This window comes from Tachypleus tridentatus, chromosome 10 (genome assembly GCF_004210375.1).
Source record: "Tachypleus tridentatus isolate NWPU-2018 chromosome 10, ASM421037v1, whole genome shotgun sequence".
NCBI lineage: Eukaryota > Metazoa > Arthropoda > Merostomata > Xiphosura > Limulidae > Tachypleus > Tachypleus tridentatus.
The window spans coordinates 138,205,173-138,227,623 of NC_134834.1; the positions used below are offsets into that span (position 1 = coordinate 138,205,173).

Consider the following 22,451-nt stretch of genomic DNA (forward strand, 5'->3'; position numbering starts at 1 on the left):
AATATGCATTTTACATTGTTATTTTACTTTTTGAGTAGGGCTTCAAAAGATGAAAATAAGAAAAGGGAAAATAAAAATAAAAACCTTTTTAGCATTTAATAGGAAAAATGTGAACACTGAAATTAGCCTAAATACTAGCTGGTCAAAAGTTTAAGGCCATACTGAAATGAAGCGTTAATTGGTAAACATGTAACGAAATTTAGTCATTTGTGTTCAAGCATTAACGTTGTCAACATCTCACACTGACATCTCCTGTGTTACATTGGGTAAAAACATAGCAAAGGCTGAAAAGCTGACAGAGTTTGAACATGGCAGAATTGTCGAGCTGCAAAAGCAAGGTCTCTCTCAAAGTGCCATTGCTGGTGAGATTGGGTGTAGTAAAACTACTGTTGCAAATTTTTTAAAAGACCCTGAGGGATACGGAACAAGAATTTCAAGTGGTCAGCCCATGAAAATTTCGCCAATGTTGAGCAGGAGGATTTGACGGGTTGTCCGGCAAGACACCAGCCGATCTTTGAACCAGATTAAGGGCCTTACATGTGCAGAATGCAGCTCAAGAACAATAAGACAGCATCTATGAGAGAAAGGCTTTAAAAACTGTAAACGTCTTCAAAGGCTATGCCTCCTTCCACACCACGAAACAGCTTGGTTAAACTTTGCTGAGAAGTACCAAACATAGGACATAGAAAAGTGCACGAAGGTTTTGTTCTCTGATGAGAAAAAATTTAACCTGGTTAGTCAAGATGGCTTCCAACATTACTGGTACAATAAGGATATACCACTGGTGACATTTTCTACACGACACAGTAGAGGAGATTCCATCATTATCTGGGGTCCTTTCTCCTTCCATGGAACAATGGAGCTTCAGGTTATACAGGGGCATCAAACAGCAGCTGGCTACATTGGCATGATGAAGAGAACATCCTTATTGACTGAAGGCCCCCACTTGTGTGGAAATGACTGAATCTTTCAGCAGGACAACACTGCAATTCACATTGCCCGCAGGACAAAGGACTTTTTCATGGTGAATAGCATGATTCTTTTGGACCATCCAGCATGTTTGCTTGAACTGATCCCCATTGAAAATGTTTGGGGGTGGATGGCAAGGGAAGCCAATAGAAATGGATGTCAATTTCAGCCAGCCTTCTGCAAATGCTTATATCGACCATGCTAAAGAGAATTTTTGAAGTATTTCACAATGATGGCCGTGCAACTCACTACTGAGACCTCTTGTTGGGCATTTCATACCCTGTTAAGGACTTTTCTTGATATGATCTTAAATGACCAGCTAGTATTCAGGCTAATTTCATAGTGTTCACATTTTCCCTGTTAATTGCTAAAAAAGTTTATTTTTATTTTCACTTTTTTTATTTTCATCTTTTGAAGCTTTACTCAAATAAGTGGTTGAGTCTAACATTGCAAATTGCATATTTTTTCTTTACGTTCATTGGCCTTAGGATTTTGGCCAGCAGTGTGTATATATGATGGACCATGACTCATGGACTTCATGAGTAAAGCAGATAGAAATTTTCACCCATTTCTACTGACCTGTGATTCTTATAACCAGGGTCTTTCTGCTTTTTAAACAGGGAAATGCAGATGGCCATTGTACTGTCTATGGTGTGTTATTTCTTCAGTCTGCTCAACACATATTTGCCCTCTTTCTTCAGTTGGAGCAAAGAGATTCTTGCCACTCCACTTTCAGTTACCAGTCATTTCAGTGATGGACTGTGGAGGGTTCCTCATGAGTTGGGTTTGTACAGCAATTAAAACTTCTTAGTCACATATGCCCATTCTTTGAGAAGATGGCCATTGTCTTTGACCTTCATATTATGCACTATCATTTATTATCATATAAGATGCTTCTCAGTTATGTTTTTTTACCCAGGTTGACTACTCTTCTTGATCATGGCATACATGATTAAAGCAAGGTGCTTCCTCTGGAAGTGTTCTGCCTGGATAGACAGTACTTGTAATACTACCACTTTTAACAAGGCATTTTTTCCAAGGTGTTTTTCTGCCTGGAGAGACTGCATTTGTTGATCTCTCATTTTGTTACAGTCGCAATATACCATGATCAATCTTATAAAAGGTTTTCTGCCCAGATGGACCACACTTGACATACTCCATATTATCCAAGGTGCTTCACCTGGATGTTTTTTGCCCAGATAGACCACACTTTTTAATATTATGCATCTAGACAAGGCTCTTTGATGTTGTTTCTTTTCTTGAACCCCACTTGGTATAAGCAGTTGCATCCCAAGGTACTTCCCCTGTATGTTTTCTGTCTTGGTGGTCTGCACTTGGCTTATTCGTATACTTTTATGGTCCTTTAACCATAGCCACATGTTCTCTTTGGTTCCAATGTGTGTGTCTTTCTTTCTTCTCTATTGGTGAAGAACATACATGTTTCAGAAGTAGTGCTATACTTCACAGGTGCACCTCCTATTTTAAATGTAGTACACCTGTTCTATCATGGTAATTTGTTTAATAGAAAGTGAGAACTTATTGGAAATGCATCTTAAGTATTTAAAAATGTTAACATCTAACACAGATTTCAAAATAAGACTGTTTAATACTGATGATTAAGAGAAGCAAAACTCAATTTAACACACATTGCACCAGTCTGTATACCCCACATATTTCCTGCCACTTTTGAACATATATATATATATATATATATATCATGTGACCCCACCCTCCATCATAAGTATTGCACCACCTATAATGGTATAACTAACTCCCTCTGATTTTCCCACTTAATCCTCATTTTCTTGATTGGCAGAGCATTGTTTAGATGCATTGTTTCATATGTGACTGTCGTTTATGATTGCACTTAGTGGATCTTTCAGTACCTTTTTCAACATTTTCCTGTGTTTTCATTAAATTCTATCATTTGGGTTTGTTTGTGTTTTTTTTGCATTTGTTTATTGTTAATGAATTATAAAGTAACTTAGCATGAATTTGTGATTCAATGCATCAACAACAGAAGTTTTCATTATGGTATACAGTGCTTCTGCTATGACTACTCTGGCATCAAGTTCAAATTTATCCACTAAGAAGGTACAGGACTTAATTTTCAGGGAGCTGGATTCCTACATTCAGCCAGCAGTTTCTTCTCATTTTCAAGCTAACAATGTTTTTGAGGGGAAAGTTAAATCACTTTTTCCAGCATTTCCTTATTTTGGTCTGTCACAATCTACACCTTTACAGGATATCTCACCTTCCACATTTTTTTTTCTACAGCTGATTAATTAGGTATGTGTTATATTCCATATTTCCTTTTCTTTTTAACTTGTGGACATCATCAATTGGATACTTATGCTATTAATATTACCAAGTTCTCTACCATTCATTTTATGTCATCCTATATTTAGACTGGCCCTTCCTCCCTTATGACTCTGTTGCCTGTGAAGGCCATTTAGCTTTAAAACCCATTTTGTTTATTTTCCATCTCCCACTTGTTCTCCCATTCTGATCCTGATTGACTTCTTTGTAAGGTTTATTTCTTAAGGTGTTATGCTGTTCATGGTTGGGTTTTTCAACTCTTTAGGTTGGCATATTGAGACTTATCAATGGAAAATTGCCATCTCCTCAGTGTTTATTTTCATCAGATTTGTGATACATATCACTGTGTCTTTAGCTGCTTATCATCAATGTTTGTTGGAAGTAATTATTCAAGCTAGAATGTGGATTACTCTCTATATTCCTTCATCACATTTTATCTACACTATCTGGTTGTATTTTTCTCAGGTGGATATTTTCTCCCTCCTCTGATGATTCTATACATGTTCATTAACCTTTTACTTTGGTATGTCTTTTTCCAACATTTTATTTGTATTTTCATTTCAAAGACCCTTCTTTACTGCTGTTAATAGGATTCTACTTTGTCGCAAGTGTTATCTAGTCAAATATATTTACATGCAAACCTGCACTATATACCAGTAAAGCTATAATACTCATTCTAGAGATGAGGTGTTTTACAAGATCACTAGTGGCATGCCTGGTGGTATATACTTATGTACTAGAATATAATAAGTATAGAGATACCTATCTCTAGGTGTCAATATGTACACTTAACTTGATGATGGACTGTCATTCTTGGATTATCATAAGTAAAGCAAAAAGAGTTTTCTGCCCATCCCTGCTGACCTTTTGTTTGCATAAATCAGGAGTATTCTGCCTTTCAAAATAGAAAAGAATTGTGGACACCCATTGTATGTTATCAAATGTGACATTCTTCAAGACTCCCCACTGCATTTACTTCCCCCTTTTTGTCTTCAGTTGAAGCATTGGAGCCCTTACAACTTACCAGCTCCTAGTTATTGGGGTGATGGACAAGGGAGGCTTTTTTGTAAGTGTGATATAGAAATTTACCTTACAATATGACTACACATTTATCCACTCAGTCAAAAGAGGGTAAATCTGGGCTTCCTCCTCTCCTTTCCTCTAGATACTTATTCTTAGATCAAATGTATGTTGGAGCAGGACAAGCCTATGCAGTACCCTCCATGACAGCCCTGTACACCATAATTGAGTGCAGTAGAGGTCCAATCTCATTAATTTTGGTTGCAGGAGGTTTGTTTCCCTGATCATATGTTTAAATTTTGGGGACTTCATCTGCCTTGTAATATCACCACTGTTTGTATGGTTGGGCAAATGTACCACGTCCTCCTTGTACTTGTGGATGAAGGATATGTCTTCTTTACCTTTATGGTTGGGTGCATTACAGTTTTTGCCCTGAATACTGGTTACAGCTGTTGCTCTGTTCATATGGTTAAGTTGAGGCAATGACATGATCCTGTTATACTAGGTTTGTTTTTGCACTTCATGCACATACAGTGGTTCTAGTTTTGGCTGAATGCTAAATTTCTCTTTGTAACTGCAGTTGCTTAACATATGATATTTTGTTTACTTACTGTTGGGATATGTGTGTATATATATCACACAGTCCATGTGTTCTAGCTATAGTGTTTGTGTTGCTCTAATTTCATTTTTATTTAAGTGATCCTAAACCTCTTAATGTCAAGGATGGGTTCTGGAATCTTATCTGTCCATTGAGGTTAGGTAAATACCTAGCCACAGCTTGATGTTTTCCTCCACTGTTACATTTTAACAGACTTTTGCTTGACTGACCATTTCTGTTCATAGAGGTATTGAGCAGTTTTTCACCTAAGGGAGCCAGCTGTTTTCTGATCTGATTTATGTGATAGAGGATGATTCAAACTCATGCTAGGTTTTTACTATGGATTGCACCTCTCAAAAGGAATATTGTGCACATCCTTTTTTATTACCTGTTTGAGGTTTCTTTCCTTCTTATGGGGCAAAGAACATACCTATTCCAAAAGTAGTATATGTGTGTATGTTTCAGTTTTGTCTCTGAGCACACCAGTTATTTCTAGGTGATCACTTTCTGCTTGATTTCACTGTAAGGTATCTACACTGGCCCTCCAACTTTTCATTGTGGAAGTCTAGCATTGTGTGAAAGGAGGGAAGATCATATCAAAAATTATCATTTTATAACTGAAAATGCATTTCTGATAGGCACTTACTTTATCTCACACACTTCTCACCTTTCTTCCCTAATCTCAATGTTATTCATTTTAAATACTGCAATTTTCAAGAATGAGGATCAAGCTAGAAAGTGAGAGAGAGCAGGCTGTGCCATTATAGATGGTGCAGTACTGTTGGTGGATGTGGTCACATTCTATATATATGTTCAAACTTGATGCAAATCTTGTGGGGTATATAGATAGCTGCACTGAAAATTAAAGTTTTCTAAGCAATACTTAAGGGGCTGAAAGAAGACTGAAGTAGCTTTATGTGAAAGGAGATAAGTGCTTATCAGAAACACATTTCTACTGTAGGGAACTGTTAACATTCAGGGTACCAGATAAGGAATAAAGACTTGATACTGACTCCTGATTTCATATGTTGTATCAAAAATAGTAATGAAATGAAGTATGTAAAGTCATAATGTTTTGATGTTCTTGCATTGTATTGTCTGTTGCTATCTATTTTGAATTTTGTGTTTTATGTATGTGTAATTTGTTGTACTTTAATAAACAGTTTTGTTAGTATTTTACAATAAAGGTACAGTGGTGTGGACTCACCTTTCTTCACATTTGGCTGTTGGACTGTTTTGAAGGTTGAGGTAAGTACAGGGGCTGTATTGATGCTCCAAGTCAAATGGGTAGAGACTTTTTTCTGGTGCACTAGAAGGGATGAGATTGAGTAATTAAAGGAATGAAAACCAGAAACAGAAAAAGAAGAAACTAAGGATTTGGATTAAGGGGGATAATCAGTGTCTGACTGCCCAAAGGAAAATCTTAGATACCTGTTAAGGGGAGATGTAAAAGAAAAATACTATCTTCGTCTACAAATGCTTTGAATGTTTTAGAATACATATGGGATCTACTTCAAGAAGACTGGCATATTGCATGAAGGAATACAGTTTACCAAGATATGCAGAAGTGTTGAAACATTCATAAACAGACATTGAATTGTGATGATATTCTGGTAACAATTCAGCAATTTAAAAGCATTGGAACTGTGGAAAATAACTGAATTATATGTGCAAAAGAGACTATCAAGTATTGATAAGTTCATTTCAAGATCATATAAAGCATATGTGACAAGGTAACATACCTGGATTCAGTTTCCATAGATGCATTGGCTCTTTTCCTCAGCATTTGTTCCAAGTAGTGAGAGAAACTTATTTCTTTACCAAAAATATTACTGTTTTTGAATTACCATGTGTTTAACAAATTATAGGTGGAACTGAAAATTTACATAATATAACCTTAAAGTTACAACATTTGTCTAAAATTTCTAGTGATGTGGGTACTGTTACTTGTTATAATGTACTGTATGATTCCTTGTACACATCATACAGACAATAAAATATTAAGCCTTTTATTACTTTTTGCCCTTATAACATGACTTTAAAAGCTACTGAAATGATTGCAGTGTATACTTGAGATCAACATTTTTTGCTTATTAGCATCATTTGTATTTTAGATGGTACCAAGCAAATTATTAATGTTGTGCACTAGATACAGAATTTTTTTAATCATTTTAATGCAAAGAAAAGTATCCATATGGTTGAAATTGTGATGAGATACTTAGAAAAAAAGTTTTATCATAGATGAAAAGTCTGGATTGAAATATCTCGATTTAAGTTGAAAAAATGTAAACAAGTATAGACTGGTTATCTGTTGTATTAATAAGTTTTTGTTCTTATATAATTATAAATGTGAAATAATGACTTACAAATAATTAAACATAATCTAGACAATATCATTTTTCAGGTAATTATTTTAGGGGTTCAGTTTCATGTTATCTCAATTTATTGCTTCATTGTATCTCAGCTCCCCCAGTGGCTTAGTGGTAACTCTGAAGGCTTATAATGCTAAAATTCAGGTTTTGATATCCATGATAAGCACAGCAGAGATAGCTTATTGTGTAGATTTGTGCTTAACAAAGATTAAACCTTATATGTCAGTCATATACCATTGTATGATTTTTTTAATGTGTAGTACACAAATGTATCAGCTAACTGGTATTGATAGTTATAAAGGTAGAATGAAAATAACCAATTTAAGGTGTAAAACTTAAGTTTAAAAGATCTAGTAATATCAGCATAATGGTTTTTATATTATCAGGTAAAAAAGCAACAAAAACTTACATATAGAAAAACTTATTAAATATAAAAGTACAACTCCATATTGTCCATAGATAGTATTTGAAATACTCCTGACAGAACATTAGGAATAATTAAGCGAGCATGAAAAATCAAATACAACACTTGCATTGATTTATGAAGTGAAATAAATGCCTGTTTAATAATAATAATACATTTTATCTTTAATTTGGTGCCATAAGAGATAAAACTCTGAAAAGTTGTTTAAAACTTAAGATTAATTGTTTCATTGACTTAATTTGGAATTTACTTCAAGTAATAAATTTCCATGTGCAACTGTAGTCCATACTACTAGTAATTGCATAATCCCATGTAATTTATTTATTTTTTATATATTTCTTTTGCAGTGTAACTGGACAAGTGGAAAAGTAGTAGAGTCAATTTTTAATGTGTGTGAATGGTCACAAGAACCAATTGAAGTTTCTTTTACAGCTGTGGAACTTTTTGATCAGTAAGTTGAGTATTTAGTGCACTAAATGTATTGTAATTCTGTAACAAAATCTGAAGTGTTGAGGCCTTTGTGTAATTACCATTAATGCTTTTTGAAACAGTTATTTAATCACATCTATGTTGTTGTTGATTATATATCTTAGAATTTTTCAAAAGTTTTATGTGATAGTACACATAGGGTTAACAATGTTAAGTGATACCTAATTTTGAGCTGATAAGAGTGTAGAGTGTGAAGGCTAACCTTAGGAGTGTATAGTAATTTCTGCAAATGTGTGTATTGCCCTTTACTTCTGATCTTGTGTTTAAGTTTAAAAAGACTTTATAATCAAAGAAGTGGCATGTGCTTCCAACCTAATGACTTCCAAACAAGAGGAAAATTTTGAGTTGTCAAGTATGGGACAAGCTATCTCCTGGATATCAAACTATTTGTTGATGTTACAAAAGCCCATGACTTTAATATTCTTGCAACGTTGCAACTGATGACTCAGGAACAAGAGCTGACAATGTCTGGTGCACCATGAAAGATTGTATACACTATTCCTCTGAGAGGGTTCATGCAGTGGTGTGATGTTCATGTCCAAAACAAAATGGAGAGTTTTGTGTAGGGCTCCAAGAGTATGCCATTTCAGGTTGAAGTCATTATAGAATGGTTAAGACATCATCTGTTAACAGGAGTGATCTCACACCAATAAGCTAGAATGTAAATTAAGAACCTCCTCTTTTTTTCTATTTTCTGAGATATTAATATATTTATTGAATCAGTGAGGGTAAATTCCACCCACCTATTCAGTTTTTGAAAATACCTGCTTAGGTACACCTATTTTGCCCAATGATGTGTGAATAACCAATCAAACGTTTACAATTTCCCCCTAATGGTTTTTTACAGCCTCTGCAAAGTATTTGCATGGCAAACTTTCTTTTCTTGCTAGGTTCTAAGTGTTAAGGTATGACATTAATGAGCTCAAAGTTTTGTATTTTTTAGACCCCATTATAGCTTAGTTACTAAGCTTGATACATTGTAATGGACAATTTTGATATTGATATAGTAATTTATTATTTTTAACATTTCAAAATGTATATATGAAACCTAAAAAAAATTTGTTTCATATTCTTCATGTACAAAATTTTATAAGGCTTATCAATTTATGCCAAGAAGTAAATGAGTAAAAAATTCTTAACTAAAAGAAAAAAATGTTTGCTATACGTCTTTTACTGCTCTATGTTTCAAGAAAAATAAATTTAGGAACTTTTTTGTAAATAATGATAATCTGTATTTGTATGTAATGTATTGTAATTGAAATGTGGCTGTATTTTAGAAAATGCTAGTCCACTAAAACTCAGTCAGTACAGGTTATTTTGTAAAAACTAGTTTTATATTATTGAATAAGGTAACATGAGTTTAATTTTTGAGGAATCACTAATCTTACCTTTGTAGTAACTACTATTGACACTCTCACATAACATAAAGAATCACAGCCAGTGCCAAAACAAGCAGTTCAGGGGTCCTGGGAGAAATGATCCAAGTCTCTTTTTTTTTAGACCAGGGATCATGGGCCAAGGGCATTGCTCCATTTGCCTTCTGATAGTTTCACCTTTGATCTTGGAAAAAAAAAAACACTTATGTGCAGGTCAGGTGTTACTTCAAGAAAATGATAAAGAATAAAGACAGCTAAATTGAAATCAACATAATGACTAAATGCAACATTAAAATAAGAGAGTAGAAAATGCATGATTTGCACACACACACACACACACACATATATATATCACTTTTCCTCCCTTCTCTACCTCATATTTATCCTCAAGGTGATAATTTATCTTAAACTCCTGGTTGAGAAGAATGGTACTTTTCTCCAGCTTGAAAAGCTGCATATTTCTTTGGCAACGCCAGTCATTTATGCTGTTATGCATCATTTAAGCCTTAATCCATTTGGTGCCCATCTCAAGGCATTGCCAATTTCAGTCTGCAGAATGGTCAGGCTATGATGATGGCATTGGATGGAATTGTTGGCAGGTCAGTCTTCAACTGTCATTTAAGTAATGTGTAGGATTCTTGGCTGGTAGTTGCTTGACTGATGTTGGTGTGGAGGTTTCACCCTTCACTTCAGTAGTAGTTTGTGAAGCTATGGTTGATGTTAGTCTGACTTTTGAGCTGGAGGCATCTTAATTTACTTTCAAGAACCTCACTATTAAAGGTGGTAATGATATGATTGGTGATTAAGCTTTAATTTCAGATATGCTACTGGTAACAGTGGTCCTTATACCAACCATGGCAGGGGTCATCAAAGTATCCCCTGCTGTTGTTGGTGATGCTAGTTAAGTTTCTGCAGATATAATGAGGTTCCCTTCCTGGCTCTCAGCAACTATTCATGATTATTCTAATTCTTGGAAAATCTCTTGGGATAGAATGGTCTTACAGGAAGTGGTTGCACATTTGGTGACATACTCTAATAGTTATGAGATATTCTTGGACAGGACACCTCAAGAGAAACTCCCAATGCACCAAATGTTACCTTACTTCCACTACTGTTGCAGTTAGTAGCTTTTCCTGAGCCATTTGCAGGCTATGTTTGGTTTGACCAGCATAGAGATAGTATTGGTCAGTGACAATATCCATGAGAAAGTAGTTGCTTTTGATTAGTGGTACTGGGAGGCTTGGGATAAACTGATTACTGATTATGCAATATCCCTAATGTCAGATGCATCACCAAGCAATGCATATTTAGCTATGGCCTACATTGGGTTAACAGTTTGGCAGATCTAGATGTATTAGAAACACTAGCAAAGTACAGTTCATCTCTGTTGTAGAAATCTTGAGCATATTGACATTCATTATATTGACTTTTCATTATGAAACCTAGAAAGGCATGAAGTATTTAGTACACACGATAATGAATGTTTGACTGACTAGTTGAAGAACTTGATAGGCAGAAGAGCACATAATTTGATCTTAAATAACGGATGTGTGAATTTTAAAATTCAAGATCAGATAAACTGTGATTAGTCAAAAAGTCAGCCAGGTTTGTAAGTAGAAAGATGATCATTACTGTTGGTCACAGTTATACTTTTCTCTGAAACCTGCCTTCAGAGATTGAGTAATGAAGCTACACCTTTGTCAAGTGAGATTCCTATAGGCTTCACTTGTGCTTATAAATTATTTTCTTCTGGAAGTTGTATTTCTAACACTCATGAATATACTCTCCAGACTTCATTTGTTTCCACTTGGTCAATATCAATAGCTGTGCTGCTTCCTATTATCATTAACCCTTTTGGTACTGAATAACAACTTTTAATGTTTGGCATGGCGCTGAATATATATGTTTGACAATTCAACTAATTATGGTATCAGTACTAAAAGCATGATATCTCAGCAATAACTCAACAAAAGTTCCTGAAATATTCAGTGATTGTACCCAATACTATATATGTTTAATTCACTACATAAGAATAACAGGAATAAAGAAAGGTCGCCTGCCGAGCTGAGCCTTCAAGTCGACTGAGGTTGCCAACCTCGCCGAAAGGATTAAAGTTAAAATGTCCAGTGCGGCTTTCACCTAACTCAGAACCATTTTCTCCACTATTGTCTCACTGGAACATAAATAGAGTTCACATCCTGTTGTAAAGGAATGGGGACAAGACCACAAAACTGATTCTTGTGTATGTGAGTTGACTTGGTTTAGCAGATGCAATTGTATTATTAGAATCTATTAATGCTTTTATCATCTTTCTTCTAGATACAACCTTTCAAAGTTTAACCACATGGGAGTTATTTTATCTTAACCCTACAGTATATTTACAGCTTTGCATTTTCATACATTTTTTACTACACTTTATACTGAAACTATGAAAAAAAAAATACTTAGAAGGCTGTGCTTGATTGAAAGTATTCCCCCATAACCAAATAAAACACTGGATACAGCATGTTTACATTTGATATGATATCCAAGCTACTTTCTGTGAATGTAATTTACTACTGATATATTTTATGAGTGGGTAAAGTTTCACCAAATATTTTACTGAAAAACACCGTCAGCCTGTATATTTTCTGAGACATAATGTGATAGCTTTATTTTTATTCATTCGTGAAACTTCACTGTATGCTAAGTATTTGAATGTCAAAATTTGATAATTTTTTTTCCTAAGTATCAATGAGAATAGCTTTTATATAACACTTTCCATAACAGTAATCACAAAGTCTTAAAATCAAAATTGAATCCTTTGTTTCATTCATAGGTTTATAATAATTGCGCTCTTTATGTAATTGATTCATTCATTTCATACAACAATTTTGAATGGGTTTTGTAAATGTAAGACCACACATATATACAGGGTGTTTGGAAAGCCACTGTGCACTTATATATTTATTAACAGACATGTTTCAATATAGAATACAGGAAGTAAATATGAATGACAATTATAAACAATGTTGAAAGTGACCCCCGTTGGCATCAATACAAGCTTGGATCCTTCTTATTTTGTTTCTAAAATTACTATCAATTGCTGGCTTGAAATAGACTGAATGAATGGTGTTATCACTGATTACAAAGCTGCACAGTGACTTTCCAAACACCCTGTATTTCACAGCTGTTAATGTGTTAATACTTCCCCTGCCACTTAAAAACAGATTTTGTATTCTTTGAACCTAAGTGCAGTGTTTTGGTGGCTTTTGATCATACTTTTAAAATAGATGTGAAAGGAAAAATATTCACACAAGAGACTTGTTTTTTTTAAATAAAACAATTTTAATCATTTTAAAAGAATCTAAAAATTATGATACAATATCTTTTCATAAATAGCTTTCTCGACTTATACTGCCCCCTATGTGCACAAATTGTTTTTGTCAACTATCTGTGATAATCCTTCTTACCAATGTGTATTCTCATAAAATATCTGCATGCTATCATGCAAATGATCATGCCACAACCTTCCACCAATAGGAGTGCAGCACAACTCGTATCATCATCAGCACCCTCTCTTCTGTGCAGCCTGTAATCACTTCTTGATAGATTTTTTTGCTTGTGCTTTTTTTCAGATCACTTTTTTTTTGTATTCGAATAGATTAATTGCATGTTTTTCTTTTTCTTTTACTAGTTCATTAAATTTTCGTTCTTGGTCTGAATTTTACTCTAAATGTATTTTTTATGTAATTTTCAAATTTTCTGTTAGATTTTTGACTTGCATTTAGAGCTACAAATGACATCAGAGAAAGTAATGGCTTTGTTCTTCAAAAGTTTGATACCTTTGGGTGTGTCTGAACATGACGATGTGTACTTTGACAGCTTGTTTCCTACACCTTTCTACGCCTCACTGATGTATTTATTTCAAATGAGGTGCCCAAGTCTCTTTCTCCATTTTTGTTTTTGTTTTCAATTTAATTATTCAGGTATATTTTATTTTACCCTTTGATTTCTCATTGTAACAATGAGCTGGCATTTAGTGCTTCAACTCTCTTACCAGATATTGGGGTTTTTATGAAGCGTTTTTAGGACCAGCTACATTCAAAAATTGGTATACCACAGCCCCCACATCTTCTGCTAGACTGTGCTTTGGTAACCAGTTTTGTTGGTATGGTAGCATACCTTCCTGTCCTCATTGGCTTTTCATTTGTCTCAACACTCTCCTGAAGCTGTTTCTGCACCTTACTCTCTTTCTTTTCCTTTGGGGTTCCAACCTCTTGTATTCATGTAGTTCATTGTCAGGACTTTGTGCCCTTCTGAGGAATACTGACTGTCTCTGAGACTATGTAAGTATATTTGGGAATTGTGGGACCAAGCACCTCCACTTTGTTTCTGTCTGGTGCTCCTACGCCATGGACCCTTGGGTTTTGCAGTTTGTCTTAGATGGTGTGGTCTTCCATTTTGATTCTCCTCCTTCATTATCCCACTATTATGTTTCTTTTCTTTGTACATGGTATCCAGTTTACTTCCATTGGTGGCACTGGGTCTGCTTCCCAAAGATGCCATCAGGTGGGGAAATTCCTCTCATGTGGGTTTTTATTCTCATTTGTTTTTCATTCCCAAGACATCTGGGGAACTGGCAACTGTCGTACAGCTATTAGCTTTAAACTACTATTTGGTCCTAACTCATTTAGCCTTTAACTCATACTTGTTCCTTCAATGGGATACCATGTATGGTCTGTGGAAGACAATGGTAGATGGTTTGTGGTCTTATTTTACCTTATCATCATAACTTTATCTTAAGTTTGCATATCAGAGGTTTTTTTTTCGTTTTGTATTCTTCTCTTTGGGCACACCTTGGTTCTGTATGTTTTTGTTAGGTGACCAGCGCATTTTGTCCTTTTTTTTCCAGGGATCTTCATTTTCACTGTTATATACTTCTACCTTCTTCACAGGTTAATTCTACCCTTCATACTCAGTTTCCCTTAGAAAGAGTTGCTTGAGTTGGCTCATTGGTTGGGGTGGAGAAGTATTTACTCACCTCCATGCAATACCTCATTTTTCATGTGCATTGTTCCATTTCCTCATCATTTGGGCACAACTTTCTCACCTTTGTTTGTATCAGGTCATCCCATAAGTAATGTCCAAAAAGTTAATACAGAAAGTGCATCATCATTTCTGTCTTTGCAGAAGACTTTAATGACCAAAATATGTAGTAGGATGTGTATAAAAATGTTCAGACAAATAAAAAAACTAGCCAAACTCCACTTTTTCAGATCATTAATCAAATAAACCCTTATAAAGATGGATATGTCTAAGGAGCACATTAGGCATATAATGCTTCATGAGTTTAAAAAAGGCAATAGTGCAGCAGAAACTACATGAAACATTCAAGGTGTTTATGGTGTGAAGTCTCTCAATGAAAGAAAATATCAAAGATGGTTTCAGAAGTTCAAATAAGCTGACTACAGCTTAAGTGTTGCATCACGCTCAGGTGGTCCTGCTGAGTTTAATGATGACTTGCTGCTGGCTGCACTTGATGAAGATTGTGCTGTGAGAGTTGAAGAACGAGCACAGAAACTTAATTCAACCTATCTAACAGTTCATTGTGATCTGCAACAGGTTGAAAAGGTGTCAAAACTTAGAAAAAGGTAACTTCATGATTTGACAGAAGCCAATTTTAGAGCAAGAGTGAACTTTTACATTTCTCTGCACTCTTGTGAACACAACTCACTTTTTTTTAACAGGTTATTGACTGGAGATGAAAAATGGATATTTTATAAAAATGTTAAGTGCTGCAGACAATGGCTCAGTGCAGGTAAACTGGCTAAATTACATCTTGGAATGGACCTCCACCCTAGGAAAGTGTTGTTAAGCGTTTGGTGGGATACTGTTGGTATGATCCACTTTAAGTTGTTGCCACTCAGTGTAACGATTGCATCATACTCCTGTTGTCAACAGTTAGAGCTTTTGAATGTTGAACTAAAAGAAAAGAGGCCAGCTTTGATCAGTCATAAAGGTGTTGTGTTATACCAGGATAATGCATGGCCCCATACAGCAAAGATTGAAGAGCTAGGCTGGGAGAAACTTCCACATCCTCCTTATTCTCCAGACCTTGCCACATCTGATTATCATCTATTCCAAAGTTTGAGAAACTATCTTGATGGAAAAGAGCTTGAAACATGAAGATGTCAAAACTAACCCTCTCTACATTTTTTTTCTACAAATTTCAAGAATTTTATATAAGTGGCATTCATAGGTTGTGAATCATTGGCAAGAAGTAATTGACAATTATGAAACATTCATTTTTGATTAAATAACATTAAAAGCATTTGAAATATTTTCTCCTTTTCTGAACCTAAAATCGGAGATTACTTAAGGGATGACCTGATAGGTTTTCGAACTACAAGCTCTCAACCTGTTTTCTTCTTTTCCAACTGTCCTATCTCATTTGGGGATGTAGGCTTATCTAGAAGCTTTCATCTTTCTTGGTCATGCCCACATACATTACATTCAATAGACTTTATTGGACCATTGAAGTCTCATTCAGGATTCTTTGGATACACCTTTCCTCCTTTCTTACAAACTAACTTTGTCTGACAATTGGCTTGAGCAAACACTGTAGATGTGCCTGTTTTACTTTCTTATCCAGAATATCACCTCTCATTCTGGTTGGGGTGCCTACCTGGATGTTCAGAAGGTCATGGAATGGTTGACTCTGTCTGAATCCTGTTTCTATATCACCTGTTTGAGTGCTCCTTACAATTCATTGGATTCTAGTTCTTCATGACAAGTTGTGATGGTGATGAAATTCCATCAGCTGAACTGTGGTCAAGATATCTCTGTTTTCCGACACTGGACCCCATCTGTTGGATTAGTGGCCATCACATTCTTTGGATGGATTTTTATTTTCTGAATATCCTGTTTGTAGTCACAAGTTACTTACCTTGTCCTGACAGTAGTCTTTTTATGGAGTGGTTGCTGCATCCACTGCTGTTTCAATGGCTCTGTTTCCAGTGGGGTTTTAGATGTTGATTGCTATGCCACACATCTTGAGATCCAGCTCCCTCATAAAGAAAAAGAAGAGTTTCAATTTCACATTCTTTGGCTGGGATGGTAGGTGCTCTCAGTCAGGATTAGACAGATCTGTACTTGCAAGTTGTGCCACCTCCTCTTCCCACCACACTTTTAAATCAGTTTAGTCTCATATGCATCACTCTTCCATTCCCACACTCTCTCTTCATGTGTGGCTTTTGTCTAATTCTTGGCTTGGTAGGCTGGCTTTTTGTAGTATATTCCATCCTTGTTTTTTCATTTCTTAACTGACTTCTTGGTAGAAGTCACTCTGTCTCCTCAATTTCAGGCTATTCCAGTGTCTTATCAGCCATGCTTTGATTTCCCATTCATGGTACTTTCCTTTTCATTTCTTTATCTTTATTGTGCTTCTTCCCTAGATTAAAACCCCAGTGTAGCCCTCCATTGTCTTTACCATTTACAGTTCCAGATGCCATCAGGTGTTGGATGGTGCATTCTGTCAACAGACAGTTACCCTTTCTGGATAATGCATTCTCCTTCCAACCTTCATCTGAATGTTGGTTCCCAGTGAATATTGTGTGACCAGATACTCTCCTCCTCTCATGGACTGGATGATATATTCCCAGTTATACTTGGTAATGGACTGGAGATGCACTCCTGCTTTGCTATTCAATTTCCTACATTCTCATGGATGTTTGTTCATAGTGGATATGGTGATTGTTGGGTTTGATGTGCTTACATGATTAAGCAGGGGTGGTTCTTCCGTTGTTACTGCCCTTATAATGACACAGTTTTTACATGGACAAAGAGTATTCCTGGCTCAGAGGTAATGCAGTCTCCCAGTAGAGTAAGCTTTCTGTTTCTTTGCTCACTCCAGTCTTATTTTGGGTGCTTTCTAAAGAGGGATCATCATTTAACTAGATGTTTCACTAACTCAGTGTGGAATTTAGCTATTTGTGTGAAGAAATAAAATATTATATCAGAAAATAACAATTTCCTACACTGAAAATCTATTTCCGATACTTACCTCTCACATTTCCCACCCAACCTCTACACTTTTAGTGTAGGTTTTGCATACACTACCCAATTTTGGAGTGATATGTACTGCACAGAAGAGATGGTGCTACTGATGATAAGAGTTGTGTTACACTTCTATTGATGGAAGGTTATTACATTATCATTTACATGAATACACAAGAATAGGTTAGATTAGCAAGGTTAATGGTGAGAAGAAGTATCTGTTGGAAATACATTTTGAGTGTAGGAAAATGTTTACATTAACGTTATATTTGTCCAGAATTCTTGAAATACAAATTCTTGACCTTCTTATTACATAATTACTCCTTAATGCCTTTAATGTGCTTAGCTTCACCAGTAGAACTGTTTTAATAGGTATAGTTTAATACTCTTTCCCAGTCTTCTGTTTTGTCTTTTTTTTTTTCATTTTGTATTGTGCTTGACTTTCTCTCAAGTGCTGTCGTAAAGTTTCTACAGATAAGGATCTCTCTTCTGAACTTTCTTTCACTCCTATAGACATATGTCCTATAGACTTGATATCTGGCTTGCTCTTCTTTCCTTTAGCTCTTGTAGTGACTGCAGATGCTTGATCCATTTCCTTTTTGTCTGGTTTCTCCAAATTTCCATTATCTGGTATGATTCCAGTCACTTAAAGTCGTATATTGGTGGCTTCATACACATAATATCAAAGTTTGCTACATAGCATGGAGTACCTTTGTTTTTGCTATGTGAAACTTTCACACTGTCTCATAAATTAGCACACACTGGCTTATCTTGCCTGCCATCTAGTCATCAGATACTAGGCTGGTTTTTACTGCTGCACTGCTATACCCAGTGTTTTATAAGACTTTCATTTACATGTTTCCTACATAGCCTCTGCTTATTTGCATGTTGTGATTTGTTAGCATCCCTTAGTATTTGAAATACACTCCATTCATTACTAATACTTTTGACTCATTTGCTAAATTAATCTAACCATTTGTTATATGCTAATCAATCATGGAAATGGTACTTCCTTCTTGTGATGAATCTGACATGTTTTTTGTATTTTGTTTCTTCTGGCAGCATCATCCATGGTGATGCTTTGTAAGTAGTTTCAGCTGTTTTATGTTGAGATTTCTGCTGTTGGTTGGTGGTAGTGAACTTGCACTCTTTTGCAGTGTACCTTATTTTATAACAAATATACCATCTCTTCTCCCATTTGTATGTTCATCTCCTCTCACCTTTGGTAAACTTTGGCTCCTAGTCAGCTGCCATTGGTTTCAACTTTAATTGGATATTCTTGGACTTACTAATTATTCTCCCTCCAGTGGCCTTCCATATGCTGTTCTGCCAGCTTGATCATCATGCCTACATATTTTGGTGTTCTCTCATTTAGGAACAGTGACATGACAGTTTAGCATGTGCTCATGAACTGTTCTCATATTAGTAGTTCTGCCAGTTTTTTAAAACTATTTTCACACATGGCCATATCAATCTGTCTTGTGAAGTATGATAATATACACGTCACAAACTGAAATACAGTTTCTCCAGTGTCAGATTTGACTTATCTGAATTTCCAACAAAAATCTTCTTTTGTAAGCTCATATTATTTCAGCAAGGCCCATTTTAATGTCATACTTAATGGCATTTTCTGTTTTTATGCCTGCATATACTTCTAGGCCTTTTCTGTGAGAAATAGAGTGAGAGACTGTCCAGTTACCTTTGTCCCAGTTTTGATGATGTAATTATGGGTAAATCTTTCATATCTCTCCAAGAAAGCATCCATGTCATCTTTCTCTTTATTAAATTTTGGCAGATTGGGTTGGCTAGTGCTGACCTCATTGCCATTATAAGAGTCATTCTTCTTTTTGGTGTGCTTGGTATCTCAATTTGTGCTTTTATTCTCTCTAGTTTCAGTCTGCCCTCTATCTGTCTCTCTCCTTTTCTTCTTTCACAGTTTGTGCTCTTATTCTCTCTCTCTTTATTATTTACATGTCTCCTTTTTGCTTCTTAGTGGCATAGCAGTATGGCTGTAAACTTACAGTGTTGGAAACTGGTTTTTTCAATATCCAAGGTGGGCAGTGCACAGAAAGCTCAATGTGTAGCTTTGTGCTTAATTCCAACCAATTCTCCTTTTTCTTGTTTCTCTCTTTGTGTTCTTATTTTTCTCACTCTGTTTTCAGTCTTTTCTTTCTTTCATATTCTTTTAGTCTTTCTCCTCTTTTTTGTTGCTGCTATTTTCTCTCTAGTTCTCATTGTTATTTAACAAGCTCTTGTATTAACCATCTTTTAATTCAAGATGCTTACCTCTTTCAATCCACTAATTAAAATCTGTTGAGATGGTTATATAGCATTATTGTAATCTCTTTTATTTCTGCCTTTACTACCATTGTGTTTATATAGGCCTACTCGTTTTCCACTGTCATTAACATCTTTTTCTACCAGTCTACAATCTTAGCTGTCTTGCCAAAGGTCAGGTTTATGTGTAGGTAATGGTCAGATTATTTTATAGTAGGTGACTGTGACTTGTCAGAGATAGATTCAAATAATAAACTGACAGCACACAATCCACTTCTTTTAAAATAATATATTTAAAACAATTCAGATGTATGTACAAAAATTCTTTACACTATAAAATATCACAGTTGTATCTAAAACTTTATAAGTGATTTTCTTTTCAAAGATCCACAGAGGCTGGTTCAGTCAGGTTAGAACTCAAGTTAACAAAACAAATTATGTCTCTCACTACATAATCTGCAATAAATTCACTTACTTGACCTCACTGGTTATGACAATTGTATAGAGAACTTTAAATAATTGTCTCCTTTTCATTAAAGTCCACACAGGTGAGTTTATCTACCTTGGAAGATATTTTGACAAGACAGATTATTTTACTTATCTGTGTTAAACTGTGAAACTTACTTTAAGATATCACCTACTAAAGCAAACCACCCATATGCCAGCTAATTTCATGTCTTTTAACTTTTTATCTATCTTAACTTCACTTTGCTGAACTTTTCTTAACTTGCACTATCTTATATATATAGCCTAACTGAGGCCTCAAACGTTTTACAAACTACAACGTCTTATGAGGTAACATTACTCATACAGTGAGAAAATTTTAGAGGTTTAGAAAAAAATGACTTCAACAGTGTTACAGCATCTGAACTATGTACACTAAGTATGACTTACTGAGTTATGTAACAAAATTTGTTATAACTAGCACCTTTAAAATGATAAACTTTAAATACCTGTTGTGAAAACTAAATAATCACTAAACATTGAATTACTAAATAAACTAAATATTAACACTCACACCAAACAGATTGTATATCCAACAACTGTGCATTGAAAACAATTATTACTGGATGATCCAGGTACAGTGCATGGGTAGTTCTTTGTCCACTGTGGATTGAACTTAGTATTACACTTTGTAGTACTTTTATATTTTGTCAGCTTGAGTTGTTTTATAGTTGGTGCACTGTAAGATACCAATCCACTTTCATTTCATGTCTTTAATTGATTAACAACAAATGGTGCATCTTTGATTGTATTTGAGAACTTATCTAATTGGTTATGAGGCAAACAAAGAATCAATTACTCGTGTTACACATGCGCAGCAACTATCTATTTTAGAGTGATACTTGATTCTTGCTACATGTTGTGTACATTTTAGCTAAAAGACCATGGCCATTCTAAAAGTTTTGCAAAGAGAAGTACATGTTTAGTATCATATGATAAAAAAGAATTAAACACAACGATTATTATGAGATTTTAGTAGCTACACATGAGAGTATGATTTGTGTTCAAAATGTATAAGAGTTGATAGATGTGGTATGTATTTATATATGTGTATTTAGAAAAACATACATCCTCATTATACTTTGTCAAATGCTCTAATACCTTCAAATAGACTGCTCTGACTCATAAAAATTACATTGATAAACTTGTGTGCATAATTTCATCACACAGACTATACCTCGCTAACCATATTACAGTATGGTTCCATCTATGAGGTGTTAATTGCAATATATTTTTCTTTTCAGACATCATTAAATAAATGGTGACAGAATACAGCTAAACAAAGAAACTTAAGACCTTTCAGCAAAATTTTTTGTTAAGTATATATATACTGTAACTACAGTATATATATCAATTAAAACTTAAAGGAAGCATACTTCACACTTCAAATGAAGAAGTCTTCTTTTTCAGTATGTAGGAAAATATCTTGAAAGTAATGAGTTTGTTTGTTTTATTTCGCACAAAGCTACTCAAGGGCTATCTGTGCTAGCCGACCCTAATTTAGCAGTGTAAGACTAGAGGGAAGGCAGCTAGTCATCACCACCCACTGCCAACTCTTGGGCTACTCTTTTACTAACGAATAGTAGGATTGATCGTCACATTATAATGCCCTCACGGCTGAAAGGGCAAGCATCTTTGGTGTGATTGGGATTTGAATCTGCAATCCTCAGAATATGAGTCAAACACCTTAACCCACCTAGCCATGCTGGGCCATTGTCTGAGGCAAAGGTCAAAGCTGGTGTCTTTGTTGGACCACAAATAAAGAAGATACTAGAGTGCACAGAATCCCCCTAGAAACACAGTAGGAAGGGGAAAATGTTGGGACAGCTTTGTTGCAGTGGTTTGGGGCTTTTTGAGCAATCAGAAGGCCAAAATTATGTGAAACTGGTTGAGGCTCTGGTGAAGAACTACTGCAAAATGGGCTGCAGGATGTCCCTAAAAGTCTGTTTCCTTGATGCTCATCTTGATAAATTCAAGGAGAATATACTGGACTTTGAATGCCGCTACCAAGGAGCGTATAACGAAAGCATGATAGGAGACTATATTTGAGGGCTGATACATAAAAG

The 22,451-nt window shown here is 35.2% G+C and overlaps 1 protein-coding gene across 8 annotated transcripts in view; it reads left to right on the forward strand.

Moving 5' to 3' along the window:
- The window catches only part of LOC143230438 (cyclin N-terminal domain-containing protein 1-like), a 123,919-nt gene that overhangs the window by 34,270 nt on the left and 67,198 nt on the right, over positions 1 to 22,451 (forward strand). For all 8 annotated transcript variants that reach the window (XR_013016441.1, XM_076463988.1, XM_076463982.1 and 5 more), the window contains one exon: positions 8,050 to 8,153. Coding sequence is in view for 7 of the 8 variants with exons in the window: in XM_076463988.1 (XP_076320103.1) it covers positions 8,050 to 8,153 (104 nt within the window). In the remaining variant the exon portion in view is untranslated. The remainder of the gene's footprint in view (positions 1 to 8,049; positions 8,154 to 22,451) is intronic.